General features: G+C 41.5%; 1 protein-coding gene across 2 annotated transcripts; it reads left to right on the forward strand.

Moving 5' to 3' along the window:
* On the forward strand, nucleotides 1-25174 carry HSPH1 (heat shock protein family H (Hsp110) member 1). 2 transcript variants are annotated; one of them, XM_068143170.1, is made up of 18 exons: nucleotides 3-275; nucleotides 1080-1137; nucleotides 4565-4705; nucleotides 6782-6904; nucleotides 8134-8233; nucleotides 10307-10440; nucleotides 11891-12135; nucleotides 13240-13468; nucleotides 14843-14949; nucleotides 16269-16402; nucleotides 18552-18757; nucleotides 19535-19666; nucleotides 20421-20558; nucleotides 20967-21092; nucleotides 21520-21627; nucleotides 21734-21853; nucleotides 22935-23096; nucleotides 24295-25174. In XM_068143170.1, the coding sequence occupies exons 1-18, from the start codon at nucleotides 169-171 to the stop codon at nucleotides 24493-24495; spliced, it is 2571 nt and encodes an 856-aa protein (XP_067999271.1). In that variant the 5' UTR covers nucleotides 3-168; the 3' UTR covers nucleotides 24496-25174. The 2 variants fall into 2 exon arrangements, with proteins under 2 accessions (XP_067999278.1, XP_067999271.1); XM_068143177.1 differs by lacking the exon at nucleotides 19535-19666 and having other exon boundaries at nucleotides 1-275.
* Nucleotides 25175-27580: the final 2406 nt, after the last annotated feature.

Raw genomic sequence — 27580 nt, forward strand, 5'->3', positions numbered from 1 at the left:
GTCTCATTGTCATATTTAAAGCGGCGGCTCGGGCTCTGCTCCCCTCCCCTCCCGCCTGCGCACCCAGCCGCTGCTCGTACGGTACCCGGGCCGGCGGCTGCAGCGCCGGGATCGAGCGAGCCGAGTCGGGATCGGGCAGAGTAGGGGCCTTCCCCCAGCGGCACGGCGATGGCCGTGGTTGGTTTTGACCTGGGCTTCCAGAGCTGCTACATTGCTGTGGCGCGGGCTGGCGGCATCGAGACTGTCGCCAACGAGTTCAGCGACCGGTGCACGCCGTGAGTGAGGAGCGCGGTGGAGTGGGGGGCGGTGGGGTCCCTCGTGGGCGGGGAGCGCCGGCGCTGGAAACTTTAAGGTGGGTGGGGTGTGGGCAAATGCGCCCTAAATGCGGGCCCCGATACTCGTCGCCTTCTCATGGGTCCCGGAGAGGCTGCTGAGGCGCGGGGGCAGGTGTGCCGCGGCGGGGAGGCCCAGGGCCGGGACAGAGGTCCGCTGCGAGCTGCCGTGTTCGCCCGCTGTGACAGGTAGGAACGTGTCCTGTGGGCACTGTCTCGGCAATTGGGACCAGCCCGCGGTGGGGAGGGTGGCTTCTTGGCTTATGGTGAGGCGGGTCTGAAAAGCCAGCAATTGCAAAGCGAGTCCCTCTTCGGACGGCCTGGTTTAAATGGGACACGGGGAGAAGGCGCGCACACGCTCTGCGGTGCGGCAGGCTCAGAACTGTTCCAGAGCAGCTCTGGTGTAGTCTGAGGTCAGGTACAGAAAGCGTCAGCCTGAAAGCAGGAGTTAGGTGCAAAGTTGTGAGCAGCCAAACGCGGATGGGTAGGATATCTGGATGTGACTTCTTAATTGTGATCGTTGTGTTGTAACTGTTTGGATAAATCATTGGGAAAAGTCCTAAATTCGAGCCACGGCTTTAAGATGGATAAGCGTCTTATTGTAGTGTTTTACCCTGAGCTGAAAGAATGTCACTTCAGCAGAAGGACTTCGGTATTTCATTTGCAGTTGCAGAAAACGTACCCCACGGCAGTCTCAAGTCGCCGTTATTGCCAGTATGGAATTAATTAGCCTGTTGTTCTTTTCAGATCGGTAGTTTCGTTTGGATCCAAAAACAGAGCTATTGGTGTCGCGGCTAAAAACCAGGTAGGTCATTTCTTGGCATTCATGTGTAATAGTAAATCCGCCAGTGCAGGCTGTGAAAAGTACCAGTGGGTGTAAAAAGAGTTGACTTGCTGTAATTAAATCCAAATAACTTAATTTGCTTTGTCAAGCCTTTTATTTTAGAAATGCTGCACTATGGTGCCATGCTTTCCTCAGAGAAATGCAGGGTATTTTTGCTAGAATGCTACAGCCCTCTTTCATTAATGGTAGTTTTTTGCAGTTGAACGCCTTGGTTTTGGCTATTTCAGGTCATCGAGTTTCTTTTCCCGATGGTTGTATGTAGGCTTTTTCTTGTACTTGAAGGAATATCTTCATAAATACTGTGTCTGGTTTCTTAAAATTAGATGCCAAGGGAGATCTTGGCTCAAATTCATAAAGCTGTTCAGATACTTTAGTACCTTGGGTTTCACTGAAGGGTATAAGTATATTTTTGAAGGTCAAAAGTCTTCAGTTTTGAGGATTTGGTTTGTTGGGGGGGGGGAGGTTGTGGTGTTTGTTGATTTTTGGTTTTTATTTTCTTCTTACTTATTTTCTTTAATTGAGGTGCTCTGAAAGATTTTATTTTGTTTTATTAAATTCGGATTTTCAGTCTGGAAGGAGAGCATAATTCTAGAATCTTAGAATGACTAAATGTGGTGGTTAAAGGAATCCTTAGGTATTATACTCTAGGATGTTACATAACTGCTGCTGGTGGAGAGCAAGTGTGCAGCCTCTGCTGGCCTGTGCAGATCTTTCATGTGGTAAAGGGACTGCAGTGGGTTTCCATGGTGAGAGCACCAAAGGAGACTTACTTTTCCTTTGTAATAGCTGCCCTTAATTTGGAATGGTCAAGGCAATGCACACAGGTTACACGTGCACATACACTTCCAATTACAGGTTAACATTTGGAGCAATGAAATAAATGCACATGCATGTTCTTTCCTTAAATGCTATTTTAGCATGTATTTCAAGTTGGAAACTAGTATGATTCATCAGTGTGCAGAAGTGAGTTGTTAATCAAAGCAGCAAGTGATCTATGTACTCTCAAGTGTTTCAGTGTTACTAGGTTATTCCAGAAAATGCTTTCTGAAAATCTGAAATAAGCAGAAAGTGAAGTAGATTGTCTCTCAAATTGCATGTCGAAGTATGTGTTTGCAGTGATGACCACCTGTGACTTCAGCTGCCTTCAGACAGATGTTACTATATTGAGCCTTTGATCCTTGAATGTCCTAGGAATGTGGCACTTAAGTGCTCTGAAATGTTCTAAAATTCACTTGCTCTAAGTGGTCCAGTTTGTCTGGCTACATGAGATGTAAGCTGTGTTTCATGTGTAAATGTAGAAGTTTCTTGATGTGAACAGTTGAGACTTGTGTTTTTAGTGTCCTAGGGTGCTGTAGGTACTTAAATCAAGAAGTAAAATGACCCCTTTTATATGAATAAGGGTCTTAAAAAAAACCAAACACCAAATAACCCACAAAACAAGGGCGGGGGGGGGTGGGGAACCCCAACCGAAACAAAATCAAAACGTTTTTTGACTGATGACTTCAGCAACTGATTGTGTGTGAAAGAGCTCATAATCTTTCTAATGGTTGAGGAGCTGTTGATGGAGCAAGTTTTCTGAGAATTTGTGTTTCCTTTAGCTAAGTCTGGTAGCACTGGAGATGAGAACAGTCTGTGATTTGACACACCAGAATTCTCAGCTTTCTTAATTGTGACTAAGCAGGAAGATATTAAAACATGCTGAAGACCTAGTGGCATACAATTAATCTAAAAATATCTTAAGATTGTTCTCTTAGAAAAGGCTCTGAGGTTAATTCTAAATTAGGCTATAAAAGCTACCAGAGTGTTTGTGCTTCTGTCCACTCCATGGTAATAACTTTTACACCCATATTCTCTAGCAATACAGCTGTGAATTACATGATATTCCAGTACTCTGGTGTTATGGCTATACAAATAAAGGAAACCAGGGTGAGAAACAATCTTGGATACAAGAACCTAAATACTCTATTGCATTGAAATATTATCATAGTATCATTCAGGGTTGGAAGGGACCACAAGGATCATCTAGTTCCAACCCCCCTGCCATAGGCAGGGACACCCCACACTAGATCAGGCTGGCCAGAGCCTCATCCAGCCTGGTCTTAAACACTTCCAGGGACGGGAGTTTCTGGCATGATTTTTGGCCTATATTGACCTGTGTTCTTGCTAATAATTGCTGAGCACTGTATGGCAATTGGAATATCCCAGGGATGATTCCCAGCCCAGAATTTGGGTGTGGCATTTTACACCACACAGCACATTCTGAAAGTTACCCTTTAATAGGGTGGTTATAGCCTGCTTCTTTCTCAGGGAGCTCTTTTGTTGCAGAACTGCCATCATTGCATAGTTGTCCAGTAAATGATGTAGCTCAAATTCTTAAATTCCATGATGGAAAATTTTGCATGCAGTAAGAAACTGATGCTTTCTTTTGAGGGTAATGAGTGCTAGAAATCTTCCTCAGTATGCTCATCATTTGAGTCACTACCTTGCAACCTGTTGGTGCCTCCCCAGATCTGTTCTGGAGAGAACAATGCACTTTTGTAGTGTCTCTCCAATATAGTAGGGTTCGTCCTACCCTGAAATGCTTGCAGTGTCCTTTAGGCCAGCCTAGTTGTCTGATTTCTGGTCTTCATTGCATTCCTGCTAAAGATTGCTTCTGTAGGTGAGTTGGTTCCGTGGGCAGCTCACCCTGTTTAGTATATACTTTTAAGCTGACATTACAAAAAATACAGTCTTATTCTTGCTGTCCTCTCTGCAGTGTATCCTTGTTTGGTCTGGTGCAGGAATCTGAGTGGCTGCTAGGTGAAGATAAACAGGGAAATTACATGCGTTTTAAAAGTAGCTCAGCAGGGGGGAGGGGGGGGCGGAGAGGGGGCGGAAGTATTGAAATCTATGGGAAGACTTACCAGCTTGAAACTTGGTAACTGCAAAAACAGTTGTTTGCACTTAGTGCACCTAATGTCATGTGGTTTAAAGTGGACAGCTGGAGGTGAAGCGGCTAGGATTGCAGTGCCAGTTTACAAGCGTTACTACTTGTGAAGGTAGCTCCTTATCTTTAACTGTTTGTCTAAATTCGGTGTATAAAGTAGAAGGCACTGTAGATGCTGTACTGCTTGCCTGATTGCTTCGTGGCTTTAGAGATATTTTTATACTACTTAGAATACTTAACAATGGTTTGTAAGTATCTGTGTCTCTGACTTGTATAATCTTCTGTAGTAATGAGCTGATAAAAAGTACTGGATAGTAATTGAAGGTGTTACAGAAACAGATGTGACAAGTGAGTAAGCAGTTGTCTTAAAACTTGATGGATACTTAGGGGCATACAGAACAGCACTGAACATTGCAGGTCAGTTTAAGAGTGGATTTCTAAATGTCTTGTATTTCTTCACAGCAAATTACTCATGCCCACAACACAGTATCTAACTTCAAGAGATTTCATGGCCGTGCATTTAATGATCCTTTTGTTCAGAAGGAAAAAGAAAAGTTGAGCTATGATCTGGTTCCTATGAAGAATGGTGGAGTTGGAGTAAAGGTAAATCTACTGTGTATCTTTTTGGTGGTTATAGTTACATTCAGAAGTTTACATTTCAGCTCCAAGTCATGAAAATACACATTTCATTTAATTACCCCACAGGTTTTCTTTGACCTTTCAGGTAAAGAAGAGCTTTTGTATATGAATAGGCAGCTTCATCTTTCAATAGTGGATGTTAACTGTCAAATTAAGGTTCATTTGCCAGTAATTGCTGAAATGTGAGCTTCCCTGCTGGCAAATTGCACATCCACCTCAAACATCCCATCAGGAAAACTGCTAAGATAATTACAGGGTCATATGGTTTTACTTCAAAGTATTAACCCTCTTGTTACTCTTAAGGGCAATGTATTGCAATAGTCTAATTATGTGGTTACAAATTTTCTAAGAACTCTCTTTAGAATAACTGCTATGAATGAATGAATGACGTGCTTGTCTTTGGACCACTCCATATACATTACTTCCAATAGATGTTCAAAACCAGATTATAGCAGGTTTGACTGTTACTTATATTTCAGGGAGTTTGGTGGTACAGTGACAGCTTTTCTTAGAATAGGTGCAGTTGATAACATTGTATTAATGTACAGAAGTATATAAAAATACTGAGTTGAAGCCATGTCGGCATAACAGACAGTGCTGCTTTACTGATGAAGACCCTAGCTTAGGGCCATTTGCTGGTTTTCTCCATACTTAGTGCTGCTACCTCAAAACTTCAATATAGATCAGGCCTAGGTAATGAATAGATTAGAAAAGAGATTGTACACTAGAAGAATTCTCACAATTCAAGCAAAACAGGAGATGCTTTTTCTGTTTGACTTCAGGTTAATGGATAAATTCAGACAGAAATCAGTGTTTTCTTTTAATTACAGTGTGTGTAGGAGTCTGTATAAGAAAGTCTAGTATTGGGAGAACAATGCTACTTGGTAATTCTTTGTTCTCAGACTGTTTGGAATATAAATTAGTATCTTTTCTATTGTGATTAACAAAGTTTTAAAAATTGATTCAGCAAGTAACATTTAGTAAGACTGAGATATTTAGAGAAGAACTTTTCTATTAAAACTGAAATACTTAATTTTTCCCTTAGTTGAATCAATGTGAATAAAAAGCAAGTGCTGTTTTCAAGAATCAATTGTAACATGTTTCCTTGCTTCATCATTGCCTCTCACTCTCTTACACAGAAAAACAAGTGAATAAGTGAACTGTTATGCAGTTCTTCCTTTCAGAGACTCTTCAGGCATTTGAACAAATGTGTGAAAATGTCAGGGTTTCCCCTGTCAGCAAGTATCATAGTATCAGTCAGGGTTGGAAGGGACCACAAGGATCATCCAGTTCCAACCCCCCTGCCATGGCCAGGGACACCCCACACTGGATCAGGCTGGACAGAGCCTCATCCAGCCTGGTCTTAAACACCTCCAGGGATGGTGCCCCAGCCACCTCCCTGGACAACCAATTCCAGAGCTTCACCACTCTCATGGTGAAGAACCTCCTCCTCACATCCAGCCTGAATCTCCCCACCTCCAGCTTCATTCCATTCCCTCTAGTCCTATCACTACCTGATTTCCTGAGAAGTCCCTCCCTAGCCACCTTGTATGCCCCCTTCAGATACTGGAAGGCCACAATTAGGTCACCTTGGAGCCGTCTCTTCTCCAGACTGAACAGCCCCAACTCTTTCAGTCTGTCCTCATAGGAGAGGTGCTCCAGCTCTCTGATCATCCTTGTGGAGTTTATGCTATTAGCAGCAGTTTGAAAATTGATGGCTTTTTTAACTGTTTTCCTGGTACAATGCTGTGTGACACTGTCTAGTTTTAGTCACATTTTAGACTTGTGTCACTTTTAAATCACTTTCTAGCCATCTGTAGAGCTGATACAGTTCTTGATGTTTTAAGTTGGTGAAAATGGAATTATTGCTTCTGTAAACAGTCAACTGGGAAATAAAATTGAGAAGTTCTCTAATGCCATAGTTAAGCTTGTCATGATTGATAGTGTATTAGTCAGTAGAGTATTAAAAAAAATTAAATGTAAGTAATTTTTTCCTCCAGCTGAAATAATTGACTTATTTTACCTGTTTCTTCTGTTCAGGTTATGTACATGGATGAGGAGCATATCTTCAGTGTGGAGCAGATTTCAGCTATGTTATTGACTAAATTAAAGGAGACTGCAGAGAGTAACCTGAAAAAGCCAGTAACAGACTGTGTTATTTCTGTAAGTAATTGTAGTGCACAGGAAGGGTGTCTTTGAACTTCAGCTATTTGAGGGCATTTTGTTTCTATTTGTGTAGAGTGAAAAAGAACACTGCATAAGCAATACAAAGGGATTAATCCTGACTAGTTTTAGAGCTTTTTCTCTTAGAGATCCCAGGGCCACTTCCATATTCCAGGCCCTGACCCACTTCATGAACTCCTTTTTCAGGAGATGTCTGAACTTTCAGACCCAGAACGTTTCTGGGATGCAGGTATATACCCTTCTGCTGCAGCTTGTTTCCATGACTAAACATACTAATTACTCATTAAAGACAGCTTTGTTTATCAAAGTTTGTCCTCTGCCAGCCGAAAGACCTTAGTTTCTGTCCTGTTTATGTTCATCTCATGGAGTGTTTGGGGCATTTTGTTCTGTGGTTTGTTTGGGTTTTGGTTTGGTTTTTTTTCAATTTATGACTCCAGAGAAAGTGACCTCAGATAAAGAACAATCATTCCATTGCAAAGCCTGTGTCTAAAATAACATCTGCCTCTGTGTTCTCAATGACTCTTTGAACAAGTCTGTCTCGTGTTGCATCTAGGAATATTTAGTTCTGTTATTATTAGAAGAGTTTGTTCTCCAGTCAATACCTGTGAAGTTACTGTCTTCTAATGGTGTAGTTTCTGTCTCTGAGGACATCAGAGGTCACTGTCTAGCACCAGTGCTAGAGACCTGTAGCAATTTTCAACAGCATTCCTTCACAATCTCTTCAAACTACTTGCCTCAAATAATCTTGGCCAAAACAGATTCTGTTTATTTAATATCCCTTTGTATCTTCACATCTATAATATTGCTGTTTGGTTATTGGGGCTTTTTTCCCCCCTCTTTACTTTCTTGGGCAGGAGTACATCTGCTAATTTTGATAAGATTATTCCATGTCTGTCTCAATAGTACCCAGTTTTATATTTTGCACTAGTAATTAAAGGTCTTAGCATCTGTATACAAATAACTCCTTTGTTCCTTGCTAGTGTGCGCTCATGTAAACTACCTGATGATCTTTTAATTCTGTCTCAGCTTGATTGAACAGAGTGAAGTCTTGATACAGTATGATAGTTGCATGTTCAAAGGTTTGTATTGAGCAAGTGTCTTCCCCAAGGATGAGGATTAGATACAAGTTTTGAATAAATACTCTCAAGTAGACCATGTGATGTCTCATTTTCCGGAATTGAGTTCTCTTTCTCGCCTGCTTTCTTCAGGTTCCATCATTTTTCACAGATGCTGAAAGGAGGTCCCTTCTGGATGCAGCTCAGATTGTTGGATTGAATTGTCTTAGATTAATGAATGACATGACAGCTGGTAAGTAGGGTGAAGCAGCAGTTTCTGCAAAGGAAAGTTGTGGAGGTCTGCAATTAGTTACTCTAAGAAACAGGACTAACTTGAAAAATCAGGTGTAAGACATGAATGTTCTAAAAGATTACTGCTCTTCACTTGATGTACCATCATTCATTTTAATGCCTCCTGTCTGAAGGGGTGGAAGTGCCACATGCCACAAAGCTTCAGTGATAGTTATCTCCCCAAGTACTTTTTTAGGAGTCACCATGTGTGCCTGAATTACTTGTCCATTTGGTTTACTCTCCAGATTTTGTGGAAGAAACCATATGATGCATAGGACTTAGGTGCTCTTGGAGCATGTTTCTTGATTGTCAATACTTAGTGGTATTCAAAGCTTTTGTCAGTATAATTGTGGTTTCAAAACATACACACATACAGAAGGCAATCTCTTTGCTAATCTGTTCATAACTGCAAAAACACATGGACAGAACCTAGTGTTTATTCAGTCTTTCTTAAAACAAGTATTCTAAAACCCTGTCTTCCTGTATTTTCTGTTTGTGTTTGAGAGCATTTGTTTCATACTTCTAAATGGCGTAATAGCTAGCTCTTGTTTTCTGGGGGAAGGGCTTAGGAGGGCTGTACCAGAAGACAATTACTTGTCTGTTCCTACTGCCCACATGAGTTAGGTCAGTAGGGAAGAGTTTACTTTGGGGGAATGCTTCTTTTGAGCATGTTTGGTACATACCAACTGGATTAAATCTGAATTTTTAGTTATTTACTGAAGGAGTCATAGGGGAGAAAAGAAAAATGGTGATTTTTGTTCGTTTTGGTTTGGCTTTTTTAACAAAAGGCAAATTCTTCTGTGATTTATCAAGTTCTGTTCATACTTATTTTTAGCTTGGGAAAAAGGGTAATGTGTTCAGTCTGCTCAGAAATACAAATGTTACATGAATGGACAGATCAGTACATAATTGCAGTCAAATACAGATCTCAAGGATAGAGCAGATACATCTAATCATACAGAATTTCTGTTTTTAATTAACCACCTCTTAATGACTGATAGTGAGAGACTGAAGAGTGCTGCTGCTGGGTTGTTATGGACCCCAAAGAATCAACACAAATGAGAACAAGTGCACCAGCTGCAGTGGGAACTTTCTTAGATACCAGAATCCATAAACCTCAGGTTTCTGAGCAGCGGGAAACTTGGCTGTCCTTGTTCCAGATGGGGGAGAGGGAGTTGGTGTCCCTTTCTCCTAAAGTGAGAGAATCTTGGTGTGAATAAAACATTTCTCTTCAGAACCTGTATTCCTAGCCTTCATTGACACCTTCTGTAATGCTCTAATTCTCTTACCTGATAATTTCTTTGATACCGTGATATCTTCATCTTGAGTTTTTTGTCATCACATGCAAATTCTCTCTCATGCCAAAATCTCAGCCTTTCCTGTGTAATCGTGTAGCCAAGGTCCAGGGTTTTATTTCTCTCCAGTAGCTGCATCAGCCTCTTGCCTAGTTTTGACACTCCTATCTACCCAGAATGAATGCTGCTGCAGAAGTGTGTTCTGCCCTTTGATAACTTAATCTTGTGTTTACATGTCTCACTGGCTTCTGGTTTACACTTTTGATGCACTTGGAAACTGTCCTTGCCTGATAATCTGTACAGGCTGAGATGCTTCCCTTTTGCAGCCTCTGCTGACAATTTATGCAATTCTGAGGCAAAGACTTCATGCCCAGGTGATACTCCCTGTAAACAGAAAACTGGGTTTGGGTTTTATTGTAAGGGTAATCTGTGTTTTGGGAGCTCTGCAAAGGAGTTGTTAATAAACAGATCAAAGGAGAAACCCCTCAAAGTTGTTGCCTCTTAGTTTTGCATGCTTAGAGAACATAAATGTGACTGAGGAGGGATGTTATGTTTCTCAGATCCTGCAACTTACCTCAATGGAATCAAGCTTCCATGTAGGTAAGGCCCTGCATAAGCGTATTCCTGGATTTGTTTTTCTGCTCTTGATTCTGTAGCTTAATATTCACAAGGAAGTGATGTCAATGCAATTGGACACTCACTAGAGAGATCACTGGTAATATTTGACACTTGTTTTGCAGTGGCTCTGAATTATGGAATTTATAAACAAGACCTTCCAGCTCCTGAAGAGAAGCCACGGATAGTTGTGTTTGTTGATATGGGACATTCTGCATTTCAAGTATCAGCCTGTGCATTCAACAAGAGTAAGCTAAAGGTAGTAAGATTAAACGAAAACAAAGGAGTTGATGAGGCATTGAAATCAAATAAGCTGTTGTAAACCTGCCTTGTTTTTAACATTCTGAAGTAGTTTAATGCATAGGTAGTGGCAATGTGTCAAAAGGTGAAGATGGGTTTCTTTTATCACTGTCCTTCATTTTACAAGGATGGTTGCAAGTAGAGGCCATAAATTCCTTGCAATACAGCAATGTAAGATACACAATACAACTGCTATAATTTATCTTGTTTTATTTAAATGCAAGTGTATGCAGATTAACATTGTGAGAATTGTGAATGCTTGGAATTGTCACCTTTTTACTTAGTCTTAACTTCCATAGCTGATGCATGGGAAGATAACAGCTTGAAGTCCAGATGGAGAGCAGTGACAAGTGATGTTCCTCAGGGGTCTGTACTGGGACCTGTATTGTTTAATATTTTTATCAATGACATAGTGAGATTGAGTGCACCATCAGCAGGTTTGCCAAGCTGAGTGGTGTTGTCGATACACCAGAGGGACCTGGTCAAGCCGGAGAGGTGGGCCCAGGTCAACCTCATAATGTTCACCAAGAGCAAGTGCAGGGTTCTGAACCTTGGCTGGAACAATTCTCACTACCAATACAGACTGGGAGATGAGGCAGTAGAAAACAGCCCTGAGGAAAAGGACTTGGGTGTGCTGATGGATGGAAAACCAGACATGTGCAGACAGTGCGCTTGGCAGCCCAGAAGGCCAATCATATCCCGGGCTGCATCAAAAGAGGTGTTGGCAGTAGACTCAGAGAGGTGATTCTGACACTTTGCTCTGGTGAGACCTTACTTGGAGTACTGCATCCAGATCAGGAGCCCTCAATGTAGGGCAGATACGGACCTGATGGAGCAGGTCTAGAGGAGGACCATGAGAATGATCAGGGCATTGGACAGGCTGAGGGAGCTGGGGTTTTTCAGCCTGGAAAGGAGAAGGTTCCTGGGAGACCTAATAGCAGCCTTCCAGTACCTAAAGGGGGCCTACAGTGAGGATGGAGAAAGACTGTTTAGAAGGGGCCTGTGCTGACAGGACAGGGGGCAATGGCTTCAAACTAGAAAAGGGTGGATTTAGATTGGGTATGAGGAAGAAGTTCTTTACTATGCCGGTGGTGGAACACTGGAACAGGTTGCCCAGGGAGGTGGTTGCGGCCCCTTCCCTGGAGATATTCAAGGTAAGGCTTGATGAGGCCTTGGGCAGCCTGGCCTAGTTGGGCATGTCCCTGCTGATTGTGGGGAGGTTGGACTAGATGACCCTTGGAGGTCCCTTCTGGCCTGGGCCATTCTAAGATTCTATAAGTGAACTTGTCCCCAACCTATTTTGAAGGGAAGGCTTACTAATATTGGAAGACTACTGTTCCATTTTATTTTTACTGAGTGTAAGACTGAACACTGTTTGTGTTTTTTGGGCTTTTGTTTTTTCAAACTAGGTACTGGGCACAGCATTTGACCCTTTCCTGGGTGGAAGAAACTTTGATGGAAAGCTAGTAGATTACTTTTGTGCAGAAATAAAATCAAAGTACAAACTGGATCCAAAAACAAAAGTTCGAGCTCTTCTTCGTCTGTATCAGGAGTGTGAGAAGCTGAAGAAACTAATGAGTTCAAATAGCACAGACATTCCCTTAAATATAGAGTGTTTCATGAATGATACTGATGTATCCGGAAAAATGAACAGGTGAGTTCTGTAGAAGGCAGGTGGTTGCTTTGGTGGCCATATTTCGTAAGCAAGTGTTTCTTTCCATGTTGGAAAAAATTAAGTGCTGAATAGCTGTGGCATTTTTGTAACGCTAGAATAACTAAGGCTGTGAAATGGGAGTGTTCAGCTACCTGAGCAATGTGTCAGTGTAATAATGCATGCATAGGAAGCTGGAACTGTTTTTGTAGGATGACACTTTCTCAAAGCCACGAATCAATGCATGCAAAACAGATCTGGGGAGGTGATTACATATTTAGGCCTTCTTACCTTTTAGGTAACTTAAATTCCATGCTGCTCTAAACATAGCAGCAGTTGAAGCTTTGTTCCTTTCATTCTGTTCTTACTGTATTGTGGACACTGGCAGAGCAATGGAGGGCAGAAATGGTGCTTAAGGGGAGTTTAGTGTAAATGAAGTGTGTCAATGTCTCTCTTGCCACACTCACAGGCATAACTTAACTGTGTAGCCATGGTTAGTACTGCAATTACTGCCAATTACTTCCCTCTATTATTTAGGCAGCAACTTTTCATAGTTAAGGAAATATCAATGGCTTCTATATTGTGATCTGTAACCTCTGCTGAGAGGCAGATATCATAGTATCAGTCAGGGTTGGAAGGGACCACAAGGATCATCTAGTTCCAACCCCCCTGCCATGGGCAGGGACACCCCACACTAGATCAGCCTGGCCAGAGCCTCATCCAGCCTGGGCTTAAACACCTCCAGGGATGGGGCTTCAACCACCTCCCTGGACAACCCATTCCAGGGTTTCACCACTCTCATGGTGAAGAACCTCCTCTTCACATCCAGCCTGAATCTCCCCACCTCCAGCTTCATTGCATATAGCACCTGCCCAAACAATAGCTTTGTCTTACTTAACTATATTGATAGCAGTATAGGAAAATCTGAAAGCAGCTGTTCATATACTGTCTTACCTATGGTTGTCACTTCAGCCTAGTCACAGGGGTGCAGCTTTAAGTCTCCTTGCAGTGTAGTTTACTTGGTCATCATCAGCTTGGAAAGAAGAATAACAGGAAACTTCAGTGGTGGCTCAGGCATTCTGTGGTTGATTTTGTTTCTTCCCTTAGGTCACAGTTTGAAGAATTGTGTGCTGACCTGCTGCAAAGGATAGAGATGCCTCTGCTTTCACTAATGGAACAAACACAATTGAAAGTTGAAGATATAACTGCTGTAGAGATTGTGGGAGGAGCAACCCGCATTCCTGCTGTCAAAGAGAGGATTGCTAAATTCTTTGGCAAGGATGTCAGTACAACACTGAATGCAGATGAAGCCATAGCTAGGGGCTGTGCTCTGCAGGTATAGTACTGGCAATACTTGATGAAGGCTGCATTTCTTGAGAGTACTTATCAAAAGTATTAGCCAAGGAGTGAAGAAATGTTAGAAGTGGTCCAAGTATACAAGGGAATGTTCCTTGGATCTTTTTCTGGGACTCTGCTGTTTAAAAAGTACAGAATACTCCTCTGTGGTGAAGTACTTCACTGAAAGTGCTGATTCTGGGTGTATTCTGTAGGCAGTTCACTCTTCAGAAGAACAGAATCTAGGGATCTATAATGAGAGAAATTTAAGGCCTTGTCAAGCTGAGGGAAGAGATATTTTTAATCCATAAAGTGTATAAGAAGTATCTATGAAGAGCTCAAAACAGCACAAGCCTGGATTTTCTGGTATCCAGCTTTCCATGAACATGATTTACCTCTATCTCCCTCCACATTTTTAGTTTCCAACTAATGAACTAAATTTTACAGCAAACTGCTTATTCTGCCTTCTTCCTTTTCCCTTTTACTTATTTCACCCTTTCTTCTTTGACTTGTTTCTTTATCCCATCTCGCAAATTGCTTTCCATTGCTATCAGTCAGTTGTCCCAAGGAAAGGAGGAGGACCTGTTAGGGTAAACACTTCATTTATGACTAAGCAATACAGCACTTCTGTTCTTTACAAATACAGAATCATAGAAGAATAGGGGTCAGAAGGGTCCTCTGGCAGTCATCTTGTCCAACACATCCCCACTCCCTGCTCCAGAGCAGGTTGCACAGATGGCATCCAGGTGGACTTCAAATGACTCCAGAAACAGAGACATACCACCTCTTTGGGTAGCATGTTGCAGGGCTCCATCACTTCAATGTGAAGTTCCTCCTTATGCAACTTCCTATGTTCAAGTTTGTGCCTGTTACTACTTGTCCTGTCACTGGGCACCACTGAAAAAAAGTCTGGCTCCATCCTCCTGATAACCCACCCTTTAAGTGTTTATAAGCATTGATAAGATCCTCCTTCAGTCTTCTCCAGCCTAAAAAGCCCCAAGTCCCTCAGCCTTTCTTCATAAAATACATGTTCTGGTTCCCTAGTTATGTTTGTAGCCCTTTTTATCCTCTGAAGTAGTTCTCTGTCCTTGAACTGGGGACCCCAGAACTGGTACTCATTGGGACTGCTACCTTTTTTTGCAAGCTATGGTAAGCCTTAAATCCAAAAGTCCTGCTAACCCAAAGACTATAAACACTTCTGTGTGAGGCCTATGTTTTCTTATCATACTCCATTGCAACCAAGTAATTTGCCTAGCTTTATTGTTAGTAAAAACACAGTTCTCTTACTACTTGTTTAAAGATGCTTAGCTGTCTTGAAAGAAGGTGGAGTACAGCAGTTAAACCAAATTTAATGCATGTCTGTTTTTTGGTTTAGTGTGCAATTCTTTCTCCAGCTTTTAAAGTGAGAGAGTTCTCTGTGACAGATGCTACTCCATTCCCAATATCTCTGTTATGGAACACAGAAGCAGAGGACACTGAAGGGTAGGTATCTCAATCTACAGTTCTATGGAGCTTTTAGTTTAAGGATAATATTCTTGGCTGCATTTAAGTTATGATCTTTGCATTCTGATGCAAAAAGCCTACTGTATGCCATGTACCAGAGAGGATTAACAGTGGGGACTGTAAAGTCATGCATTCAAATTTTAACCATAACTTCCTTACATGCTTTAAAAAGGCAACTGAATGAACTACCAGGCACAATCTTGTTTTGCATTGCCCTTATTTGGTTGCCAGGTTTTGGAATACAAAATGAACTGGAACAACTGCTGGATCCTCATCCCACTTTCCTTTCTGGCCTGTTTTTACTCAATGTGTTCTAACACCTGTCTGGATTCTTGTTTTAGTGGGAGCATTATGCACTATGTTAACATAATGAGTTTACATGGATCGACTTTTCTGGCTGTGTAAACAGAAGCAAGGATTTAAATCTTGCAGTTTCATAAGAGAAACTTCTTGCAATTGCCGCATTCCAAGACTGACCTCCTTGAAACTGACTGAGCTATGCCTGTGGGAAATGCAGTTGCTGTCTAGGTTGTACAGAGGTCTGCATTCAGCTTTTGGAAATTTTAGGGTTCTAGTTGGACCTGCTCATACCTTTCTCATTCTTTGTAATTTAGCCTTCTTTTTTGTCTGTCTTCTGTGGAGATACAGGAACTAATTGTTCTGTCTATGCTTCAAAGGCAACTTGTTCACGTTGTAGGTGAAGTCCTTACTTTTTTACATTTAGATGAGATCCTCCCATAGTTAAGAGGCAAAACTCAGCTGGAAATTAGACTCAGACTGGCATGGTAGCTGGCAGGTCCCCACAGGAAGAATGTAACATAAAACTGGTTTCTGTCCTGTCATGAAATGAGTAATAACCTGGTGTCAGGGTTCTCAGCTGAGCCACAGAACTAAATGAGTAAGGAATTAACAGGGCTGTAATTAGCCTTTTGAGACTGACTGAGGAAGGGTGCAAATTATAACTTAAATTATGCTCTTCCAAGCTCAGAATAATATCTTTGCAGGAAACAAGGTTTCGAGGTCTGCCGATAGTCTGTCACTGAGTTACCACCTACATCTAAACTTCCTTGCTTCTGAAACTCAAAATTAGCGTAACAGGACAATTTCCCATGACAGTACCAAACAGTGTGGTGTTTTTTTAATCCCTTCCCATACAGTAGTGAAGTATCTGTTTTTGAAACGGTTTGAAAGAATAAATGGCAAAGCGTGGCAATGCTTCTCTGAAGAGTTCTGACCCTAGATCAAAGCCTTTCAGCTCAAATACTCTGCTGAAAGTGGTGTTTTTCTCTTAATTATAGGGTCCATGAGGTCTTCAGCAGAAATCATGCAGCACCATTCTCCAAGGTCCTTACATTTTATAGGAAAGGTCCATTTGAGTTAGAAGCTTTTTATTCTGATCCTAATGGAGTCCCATATCCTGAGTCCAAAATCGGTAAGTAGTTGTCCTGGAATTGGTGGTATCTTATGTTCTTTGATTTTAAATCAGTTATGTGACTCTGTTGTGCTACAGTATGTTTATATGACATAGATATTTGGGCTTTGTTTCTGAAGAACTCAATTTTAAATTCTCCAATTCCATAGTTAACTGAATTTGAATTATTTTCCTAGCTTCTTAAAGTTGCCTCAGTCCAATGAAGAAATAAGGGGAAACTGTAGCCCAATGCCCACAACTAGAATGGGGCTATCACTGCAAAAGATAACTTTAAAACTTTCAAAAGCTTATTTTCTGCTTGTCAATGAAGCAAGCTAGGGGCAGTTGGAAAGTATCCCTCTGGATATAAAACTTAAACATGTTTTGAGTGAATAGTTTCCTGCATTTGACATAATGCTGAGGAAGTTTTAATCAAGGCAGCCTGAAATAATGGCAGCTACAGTATTGATTTGAATTGTCTAGGTAACATTTGTAAGTAGGTCTTTCATCTTTTTGACTAACCACAACATTGAGAGTGACACAAAGGGTTTACAGTGTGGTTAGTTAGAAAAAGACTAGAAAAAGATGGTAAAGGCAGGCCAATTAAATAATTTCTCTTAATCTCAAAGAATGCAATTAAATGTTGTATGTTGGCATGTAAAGTTCAGATAAAGCTATTACTAACTGCCAAGTAATTAATTTGTTTTGTTAGAAAGCTCAGTGGTTTTTTTAGAGGAGTTGAAGAAATGATGTCTTGATTAAGTATTTGACATACAGCTATTTTGTTGGTTAACAGTGCACTTAAAACACAGTATCACCAGAATTGTAGCATTAAATATAAGCTTTGTAAGCTTTAAGTAGGTGAGAGTGTGTGTATATAAATAAATACATACACACATATATAGGGTAAAAGCATCTCCATCTGATTTTAGGTATTTCAGTTAACACTTAATGCACTACAGGGTTATCAAAACCTATTAATCTAACAGGAAAGTTAGATTCAAAGTAGGGAAAATAATCAATATGGTTGTTTTGCTGAGAGGTTCAAAAACAGTGTCTCAAACCAGTGTAATATTTTATAGTCACAGAAAATGCAGGCTTCCTTTCATGTTAGCTCCTACCACGAAGACTGGCAGTAGGTTTGTAAGTGTTCAATTTTTATGGCTTTACCAAATGAGGTATTTAGCTGCTGTTCTGCAAACTGGCAAGAACAGAACTGAAAATCAGTCTGGTTTTGACTCACTTGCTGATTAATTCTGCTCAGAAAAGAATTGTTAAGTCATCCTAGCAGGTGAGTCAGTAGTTCTGATGAGGCTACCAAAAGGGAGGACAGATCGCAACTGCAGTATTCTTGGTTTTACAAGTGAGGATAATTACATTCTTCAGCCTATAAAGTAAGCAGGTAAAAGGTTGTATACTTGTGGTTTAAATGGATTGATGAAGGAATTGTGTGTGTGAGCATATGTATATCCAGTCTGTGATGAAAGCAGGTACTTTGTGCCTGTGCAGACACCTCAAGTCTCCAGGTCACTGTTTTGATGATACACATACAGACATGTAGCATGCAGGAAAAATGTCTCTTAGTGTCAAGGAGATCTTGTTCTTTGTTTACTGTTAAACTAGTTGTCTGACTTAGCTTCACTGTGCTCACTTAAAGTATTGCAAGAGTTACAAAATAATTACATTCTGCCCTGGATTAAAAGGTAATGGCAGCCTTACATGGGTGTTAGAAGCTGATAAGAATACGTTCAGAAACACTTCCTATGCTGGGTGGTAACTCCTATTAAAAAGACCTACCACTTACCATTGGCATTAGTATGTGTCTTTATTTTTCTTTCACCTCACTATAGCATCACAGATAGTAAGGAGGATTGAGCTTTTACTCCTTACATTTACTTTCTGTTACCAGTGGTGGAGAGCCTACCCAAGATGGTGAATGGAAATGTTCTTGGTTTTTTGATTATTGTGGTAAAGTTAGCTGAAAAGTAGCATACTTTGTGTTATTTTTTTTCTAGTACTTATTTGATTCATGGAGGACCATGAGATGAGCACAAAGGCTTCATCAACTGCTTTGAAAATGTGTCCTCTGTAAAAAAGGGAGGTGTTTCCCTGGCTCTGTAATATTATCTATTTAATTCCACGGTGTGAATATTGATCCTTTTGGTTTTAGGTAGGTATGTTATCCAGAATGTGGCTGCCCAGAAAGATGGAGAGAAATCTAAAGTCAAAGTGAAAGTCCGTGTCAATACTCACGGCATTTTCAGCGTGTCCACTGCATCCATGGTGGAACCAGTTAAAAGTGAAGAGAGTGAAGATGTTATGGTTGAGACTGAAGTTGAATCTCAGGACCAGAGGCCTATTGAAATCTCAAGTGATGTAAGTTGACTTTTCTTGTGGGTGAATGTCATTACTGATGTGAGTGTATTCTGCCATCGCATACTCTGGAAGGAAAATACCTTCTTCCACAGAAGTGAGGCTAATTTTGAGATGCTTGTACTGTCAGGAAATATAATGTCATAATAATAGGAGAAAACTTCTGTATCTTCAAAGTGTGAGGATTTCAAAATCAATTATTGGGCAAAATGCCAAATCACAGCAGGTGGGTTGCTTGAGGATGGGGTTATTTACTGCTGCTGTAGTTATCAGACTGTTCAAAAGAGCAAAACTTGGTTTGGATTATTGGACATCCATCTTTTAAAAGGATTTGTGTTTGAGACCTCATATTACTAAAGTTTTTTGAAAGGGAAGGCTGGATTGTTTTCTAACATCATTGCAGGGGAGGGGAACACTGGGGAGTAGCACGGCTTTGTTATGGCATACTTGATGTTTTAATAGTTTTCTGAGTGGGGGAAAAAAAAACAACCTGAAAAGCTACAACTCAAAAACCACTTCTTGTAAGGAAAAGTGGCAGCATGTATATACACACACAGAGGAGTATTACAATGGCACTGGTAGCATTTTCACTACATCCTTCTGAAGTTGGACCTAGTCTATATCTCCGTTAGTTGAAGCATGTGTGTTCCTGCCTGTGCACAGAACGCTCTGTAGGGCACTCGGTACAGTATGTGCGTTAGAAGTGAGGTGCCCTATAACTTACATCAAATACAAGTGCACATGCCTTCTACATCCTTTGTGCCTGGGCTTTCATTTCAGAAAAATATCCAGCAAGAGAACAGTGAGGCTGGAACACAGTCCCAGGTACAAACTGATGGTCAGCAAACGTCACAGTCTCCCCCTTCATCAGAACCTCCCTCTGAAGAAAACAAAATCCCAGATGTCAAGAAAGTGAGTGACCCTTTAACTCTGTTGAAAGTATTATGCTCTATAATGGTAGCTTTTAAAATGGTAACATATTATTCCAGGAAAAATTAAGGAACCTGGTACTTGGAAACTTTTTTTCATTTTTATCTTTTCTCTTGTGAAAAATAATGTATATATCTCGTGGTAATTTTCATGCAGAGGTTGCAAAAGAATTCCTGCAAGAAGTCTTTCTATAGCTTCCCTGTCTTCATGCAGTATTGTACAGTTAATTTGGGTTGCAGACATTTCAATTTGTTTAACAGCTATTAAAGGGCAAGCTTAATAAGCCTGCTGAGAGGAGTGGGGATCAGGAATTCATAAGCATAAGAGGAAGTAATCTAGGCAAAAAACACATGCCTGCATGATACGGCTAGCAGTCTGCTCTGTCATCCATGTAAGATGAAAAATGTTTTGGATTAATCTTAGCACTGTCAGCATCACTAGTGAAGTGCTAAGCTACAGATGGGCACTTGTGGAAAACCTGCAAATACACCATGTGTCTGAAAAGTGTTCCTTCTGTGGCTTGGTACTTAATGTCCATGGAATAGACAGTAAGTGGACTAGGATAAGAGGTGGAATCCCTGAAAGGAAAGAGCCTCACAAGTTTATTTGGAAGATTCTGAAAGAGCATGGGCAACTTAGGCATGTTTTTCCTGTGAATGTGTCCTTAGTCATAATGTTGCATCATCATCATCAGAAAGTCAGGAAAATGATCTTATTTTTCTTCTCTCTAACTCAGACAAATGAGAAGAAGGGTGATCAGCCTCCAGAAGCTAAAAAGCCCAAAATAAAAGTGAAGAATGTGGAACTACCTATTGAAGCTAACTTGGTTTGGCAGTTAGGAAAAGATCTCCTCAATATGTATATTGAAACGGAGGTGAGTTAGTGTGGCTTAGACTGCTTCCTTGATTGCAGTTATTAACCGTTTTCCTGCTTTTTAAGGCAACCTCTGGTCTTTTGCTGTAACCCTGGAGTGTGGATTCAAACGATTTATAGTGAGCTAATACCCCATTCGGGTTTAACAACTGACAAATACTAAGCAGAAAGATTGAAGTGTGGTTTATAGCAGTAGTATCAGAGCACTCATAAATGGAATGACATCACAGACTAGTTCAAGCCTTTAGAATCTGAAGTGCAACCCATTTCTTCAAGTGAGTCTGCTGTATAGCAGTAAGAACTCCAACAGTTTCATGAACAAGGGCCTCAGAGATTACTGTGTTTTACAGGAGCTGTGCTGGTGTTTGAACATCATTATTTTTCATTACAATTTTCTGTGGTTACACAGGGAAAGATGATCATGCAAGATAAACTGGAGAAAGAAAGAAATGATGCAAAGAATGCAGTAGAAGAATATGTGTATGAATTCAGGGACAAGTTGTCAGGACCATATGAAAAGTTTGTTTGTGAAAAGGTAAGCTATGGCTTCAGGAGCTTCTCTGAAAACATTGATACCAAATACCTCTTTTGTATTCTTTGGTCAAGCTTTCTGACAGCTGAAACACATAATTAAATGACAACTGGGACCAGAATTAGCTAATAGTAATATCCCTTAAAAATAACTTTACTCCATGCTATGGTAACCATAACCAGAAAGTTGCAATAAAACTACACCCAAAGCATTGGCCTAATCAAGGATAAAAAGCTATAGATGCTACCTCTGTTGTAGATCTGTGGTTTAAGTGACTTAATTAGGCCGAAACTGCAGTGGAAATGTACTTTTTCTGTAGGAGGTGAAGAATTACTATGTATATTTACCAGTGTCCTATTATAGCAAGACAAGCACAGTCAATTGGTGCATATTTTACTGTCTAACATGTTAAATTATATTGATGCTTTAGGATCTGCAGGGATTCTCTGCACTCCTAACAGAGACAGAAGGGTGGCTGTATGAAGAGGGTGAAGATGAAGCTAAGCAGGTGTATGTAGACAAATTGGAGGATTTAAAGGTAGGTCTGTTAGTATGTCCCAAATGCCAAATCTGTGAAACATAATACTAAACAATGTTAATGAGCATGAATGAATCACATCATGCACAGTAATTGCCTGTTCTAGAAATTAGGAACTCCCATTGAAATGCGCTATCAAGAGGCAGAAGAACGACCAAAGCTGTTGGAAGAATTGAGACACAGGCTCCAGTATTATGCTGCAATAGCTGGGGAGTTCAGGAATAAAGTAAGTTGCCTCAAAGTACCTTTCTTTTTACCATGTAGTGTTTCATTGAGGCTCAGCAGCAGGCAGAGGCTTCAAACTTGTTCTCAGATGAGCTGCAGCCTGTTCTAATTAATAGGTTACCAATTTTGCACTGTGAATGTTTGCCAGTACTAAATATAAACCTGTGTCATATACTGATGTTCTGGATGTTTTCAGGTCAGAAAGGGAAAGGCCATACTCACAAAGAGTGAGGCTTAGACTGGAGTTGATATTTAAAAAGCTAAGTCTGCACTTCCATTTCCTTTGGAAACAAGAATTGTGCCGTGGTGAGAAGCATTAACGTAAAAGCTGCTCACAATAAACTAAACCATCCAGCTTTATTATGTGTGGATGTCTGGATTTGGGTGGGTTTTTTTCCTATTGGTATTTGAAGATTGCTTTCTTGATAAGCATTCCTGCTTTTTGAAAATGCACTCCTTGGGTTGAAACTAAAGAATTTTAATAGGGGAGCTTACAACTCTTGAGCTTGTTCAGTTTGAGATTGAGATTTGCATCAGAAACAATTAGGTTCGCACAGCTACAGACCACAAAATTGTCATCAAGTGAAGTCATTCAGTAGTATTACAATCTTGAAATGACTGGTATAACTGGAAATAGTACATTTAAGACTTGAATTCATATTTAGAATTCTTAAATCATAGGTTGCTGGGTAGGCCCTACTCCCAATAACTACAGTTTAACAACTCTGATTCTTTCCCCTTCTGTCTAAACTACCTTGGGCCCATGTAAGACTCTCCAGGAGGGAGAGGATCCTTCTTTTTTCCTTATCAGCTGTGTTAAGAATATTACATTTCATTGTTTCCTGTTTGCAAAGCCTCTATTTCCTCTGTGAACTAGATTTCCTGTTTGGAAATTGAGCAAAGGAGGGCTTTTTGACATTGGAATTAGTTGTCTCTTGCTCTTAACACATCTGACTTGTTCCCAACTTCTATTTATTTTGTAAGTCACTAAAGATTATAGGTTGTAAATTGGGATGCATTGTTGGCATGGCTTGATGACAGTAAACTTGATAATATTAATTAGCATGTTTGTGTTTGGGCAGGATGAGAAATACATCCACATTGATGAAATGGAAATGATGAAAGTAGAGAAGTGTGTTAGTGAAGTGGTGGAGTGGATGAATAATGCTGTGAGTGCACAGGCTAAGAAGAGCCTAGATCAGGATCCAGCTGTGCATTCCAGTGAAATCAAAGCAAAGCTACAGGTAAGTACCATAAACAAATTTGAGAGGCTAGTGCTAAAGCTAGACTGATACCTGTGCCCCTTCCTCTCCCTCAATTTCATCTTGCTGCTCCAGTGTTCTTAAGAGGTAGTTAGAAAGGATGGACAGAAGGAAATGCTACAGAAAGCAGTGGAGCTTATTGACATTTTGTGTCTTAGTCACTTTTAAAAACTCAGGTAGCTTTTCACTGTTACTGGTAGGCACAAAATAATCCTGAACCCCCACCACATGAAATACAAAATACTAAGTTGAAGAATTTTTCACACAGAACTCCCTGAAGCAAGCCAGTTAACTTACTTCAAAGCACAGTTTGGACGTGGGAAACAAATACAGAAGCCAATTTCAAGCAGTGCTTTGGGCACAGATCTCTTCACACTAGTGAAGCTGGTGTGTCCTTAATATATATGTGTATTATCTCATAGTATCTGTCAGGGTTGGAAGGGACCACAAGGATCATCTAGTTCCAACCCCCCTGCCATGGGCAGGGACACCCCACACTAGATCAGCCTGGCCAGAGCCTCATCCAGCCTGGTCTTAAACACCTCCAGGGATGGGGCCCCAACCACCTCCCTGGACAACCCATTCCAGGGCTTCACCACTCTGATGGTGAAGAACTTCCTCCTCACATCCAGCCTGAATCTCCCCACCTCCAGCTTCATTCCATTCCCCCTAGTCCTATCACTACCTGAGATCCTGACAAGTCCCTCCCCAGCCTTCCTGTAGGCCCCCTTCAGATCCTGGAAGGCCACTATTAGGTCACCTCGGAGCCTTCTTTTCTGCAGACTGAACAGCCCCAACTCCTTCAGTCTGTCCTCATAGGAGAGGTGCTCCAGCCCTCTGCTCATCCTCGTGGCCCTTCTCTGGACACCTTCCAGCACCTCCATATCCCTCTTGTAATAGGGGCTCCAGAACTGGACGCAGTACTCCAGGTGGGGTCTCACCAGAGCTGAGTAGAGGGGGAGGATCACCTCCCTCGACCTGATGGCCACACTTCTCTTGATGCAGCTCAGGATCTGATTGGCTTTCTGGGCTGCTCATGTTAAGCTTTTTGTCCACCAGCACCCCCAAGTCTCTCTCCTCAGGGCTGCTTTCCAGCCAGTCACTGCCCAGCCTGTATTTGTGCCTGGGATTGCCTCGACCCAGATATATAATCTGATCACATCTCCTCCTTTTCTTTTAGGAGTTAAACAATGTCTGTGAGCCTGTTGTGACACAACCTAAGCCAAAAGTTGACTCTCCTAAGGAGGAAAACCCGTTGAATGAACGGAGTGATTATAAAACCGAAGAAATGGGAGAAGACAACAAAACTGCTGACATGCCTCAGCAAAACGGCGAGTGTCATCCAAATGATCAAAACACCATCAACATGGACTTGGACTAGACCACTGCACTTGCAGCAAATAGATTGATTCATCCCATGACAGAAGATATTTTTGCTGTTGTATGTGGTATGGGGATGGGAATGCATTGTTTGGGGAACTATTTATATTTTTGTTTTTCCAAGATTTGTCTGGGATATGTTGTGTTATGGGAGGAAGAGCAGTAACAGTGTTGGTCATGACTATCCTAAAAGGAAAATTGCCTTGGTAACTTTCAGATTCCTGTGGAATTGTGAGTTCATACTAAGCTTCTGTGCAGTATTTAACCATTTGCATCACTAAAGATGAAGCCCTTGCTCTGAAATATGCAGCTCCTTCAAAAGGTTGTAATCGAAACCTTCGTAGGCATTTGTAGATGCCAAGGTAGTTTTTCTTTCCTCTGGACATCTCTTTGGGTATGTCAGTAAAAAGCTGGTGTCCATCCCGTCCATAAGGACTTGCCAGAAGAAATCCTTCTGTTCTGAGGTTTTTGATTGTTGCAGTTCAAAGCACTTAGCAGGTAATAAGATGGTGAAATGTGTTAGTGGCATGCAGAAACGCTTCTGTTTCATCTCTTGCTGAACAATACATTTTTTTTTCATGCGGGGTACGTAAAATGAAGGAAATGCTAATTCTGTTAGTGTTACTGTGAAGCTTTTTAATGAGCTTTAAAATAAAGTTCACTTTACTGGTTTCTCCTGACTTGTTTGGTTTAGCTGTCTTCAGTACCCCTGGTGTAAGAGTTGGCCATCTTCAGGGTTTGTGACCGGCTGTTGCTTTGTGCGCTGTCTGTGTGAGAATCAGAGAAAGGCTTAACAAAAGTTGAAAGTAACTCAGCTGCTTTCTTTTCTTTGCCCCAAAGGTTGTACACATCTGAGGCAACTTGGAAACTTCATAGGTATTAAGGCATAGGACAAAATTTGTAGCACACAGAACCCTGTAGTTTAGAGACAATCTGCAGTTCAGAATGTTTTAAAACCTGGCTTAATACTTAGGCCAGGCTCTGCTGCCCTTTGCTACAGAATGAACTGAAACCGTAAGATGAGATTTTGGGCCCATTGTGCCGAGCAGGTGGCTCTGCTTAGATCTTGGTAAAGTTCTTTAGAATGAAGAGTTCCTTTCAAGTAAATCTCTGTAGTCTGAAGCTCATTTATAGGTACTTGGAGCAAGGGAGGATGCTAATAGAGATAGTATCTCCTGCTTTAGATGTGAATTTACACTAGGGAGGTGGGCACCTGAAGAAGTACTGAGGGAAGGCTTTTTCTTGAAAGCCTATTCCAAAGCATGTTCTCTCTACTGATGCATTGGGGTGTGTGCACGTTGGGTATTTTTAGTGGTGGTGGTTGGTGGGTTTCTTGGGGTTTGTTTAAATATTGTGGCTCCAGCAGTATTGTCTGTAACAAAACCAAAAGGAGAAAAGAGACATTAGTCCCACTGGAGCTGCTGTGGAGGGGGAGTACAGGTTGAGAGGTCTGGGACTCTTCTAGGGCCAGCTAATGGCAGGTGTTTTCCCTTCTGTTTAGTGGTTTTAGCAGCACCTTACGTTTTCTTGCAGCCAGGGGCAGCATGTAATGCAGCTTCCCACAATAGTCCCTGATTTTTTGGCATGACTATAAGCAACTGGATTATCAAAATGCAGATAGATCCTTGTTACTGGCTACTGGAGAAGAGGAGGCTCAGGGGTGACCTCATTGCTCTCTACAACTACCTGAAAGGTGGTTGTAGGCAGAAAGGGGTTGGTCTCTTCTCTCTAGCAACCAGTACCAGAACAAGGGGACACAGTCTCAAGCTGCACCAGGGGAAGTTTAGGCTCAAGGTGAGAAGTAAGTTCTTCACTGAGAGTCATTTGTCATTGGAATGGGCTGCCCAGGGAGGTGGTGGAGTCACCGTCCCTGGAGGTGTTTAAGAGGGGATTGGACGTGGCACTTGGTGTCATGGTCTAGTCATGAGGTCTGTGGTGACAGGTTGGACTCGATCTCTGAGTTATCTTCCAACCTTGGTGATACTGTGAGCTGCCTGTTCTTTGCCTTTGCTCATCCATTACCCAGTTGTGTACAGTAGGGTAGTTCTTTCTTTCTCCTGAGCTAAAGGATAGAAAGTCAGACTGTATTTCAAAGCCATGTTGGGAGTCCAGATGAGTATTTCTGTGTTGGTACCAGTAGAGCAATAACATTAAGGGTCAAGTCGTTGTAACACAATAACAATTGCTTCGATTATAGCTGACATGGAAATTATGGTTCTAGCACCACAGAAGATATGAACTCAGTATTTTGCAAAATAGTAGGGTGCCATAGCAAGAAGGTTAGCCTGATCAGAGGAAAACTGTAAAGATGTTTCAAGTAGATTTCTGTCAGAACATCTAGTCCTGGTTCTACAAAAAGTAGCTTTGCTGGCCCAGGAGTAATGAGTTGTCATGTGTTCAGTTCCCCCCATAGAAGGAACTGCTCTAATTTTCCTCTAATGAACCTCATGGAAGTGCACAGAAAACAGACAAAGCTGGGTTTTTCAGATTTCTGGAACATTAACTATTTTGTAGCAACTGATGGTATGGTAAGTGTTTGGTGATGGCACAAATCTGGGTGGAGTGGCTGACACACCAGAGGGTTGTGCTGCCATTCAGTGAGACATAAGCTGATGAGTTGGGCAGGGAGAAATTTAATGAAATTCAACAAGACAAGTAGAGTCTTGCACCTGGGAAAGAACAACCCCATGTATCAGTATAGGTTGGGGACTGAGCTGTGAAGAGGCAAAGGACCTGGGGGTCCTAGTGGATAGGGGGTTGACCATGAGCCAGCAATGTGCTCTTGTGGCCAAGAATGCCAGTGCCATTCTGGGGTGTATTAAAAGAGGTGTGGTCAGTAGGTGAGAGAGGTTCTCCCCCTTTACTCTGCCCTGGTGAGGGTCTATCTGGAATATTGTGGCCAGTTCTGGGCCTCTCAGGTTAAGAAGGACCTCAGGGAACCACTTGAAAGAATCCAGCACAGCCACAAAAATGATTAAGGGTGTAGAATACCTCTTACGAGGAAAGACTGAGGGAGCTGAGGCTCTTCAGCTTGGAGAAGAGGAGACTGAGAGGTGACCTCATTTAAGTATCTAAAGGGAAAGGAA

This window comes from Melanerpes formicivorus, unplaced genomic scaffold (assembly GCF_026170545.1).
Source record: "Melanerpes formicivorus ecotype bairdi unplaced genomic scaffold, bMelFor1.0.p_v2 SCAF_1, whole genome shotgun sequence".
Classification (NCBI taxonomy): Eukaryota; Metazoa; Chordata; class Aves; order Piciformes; family Picidae; genus Melanerpes; species Melanerpes formicivorus.

Coding starts and splice junctions, on each gene's coding strand:
- HSPH1 (XM_068143170.1), top strand. CDS start 169: ATGGCCGTGGTTGGTTTTGACCTGGGCTTCCAGAGCTGCTACATTGCT. Junction 19,667..20,420: donor AAATCCCAGATGTCAAGAAA/GTGAGTGACCCT, acceptor TCTCTAACTCAG/ACAAATGAGAAGAAGGGTGA. Junction 21,628..21,733: donor ACAAATTGGAGGATTTAAAG/GTAGGTCTGTTA, acceptor TGCCTGTTCTAG/AAATTAGGAACTCCCATTGA.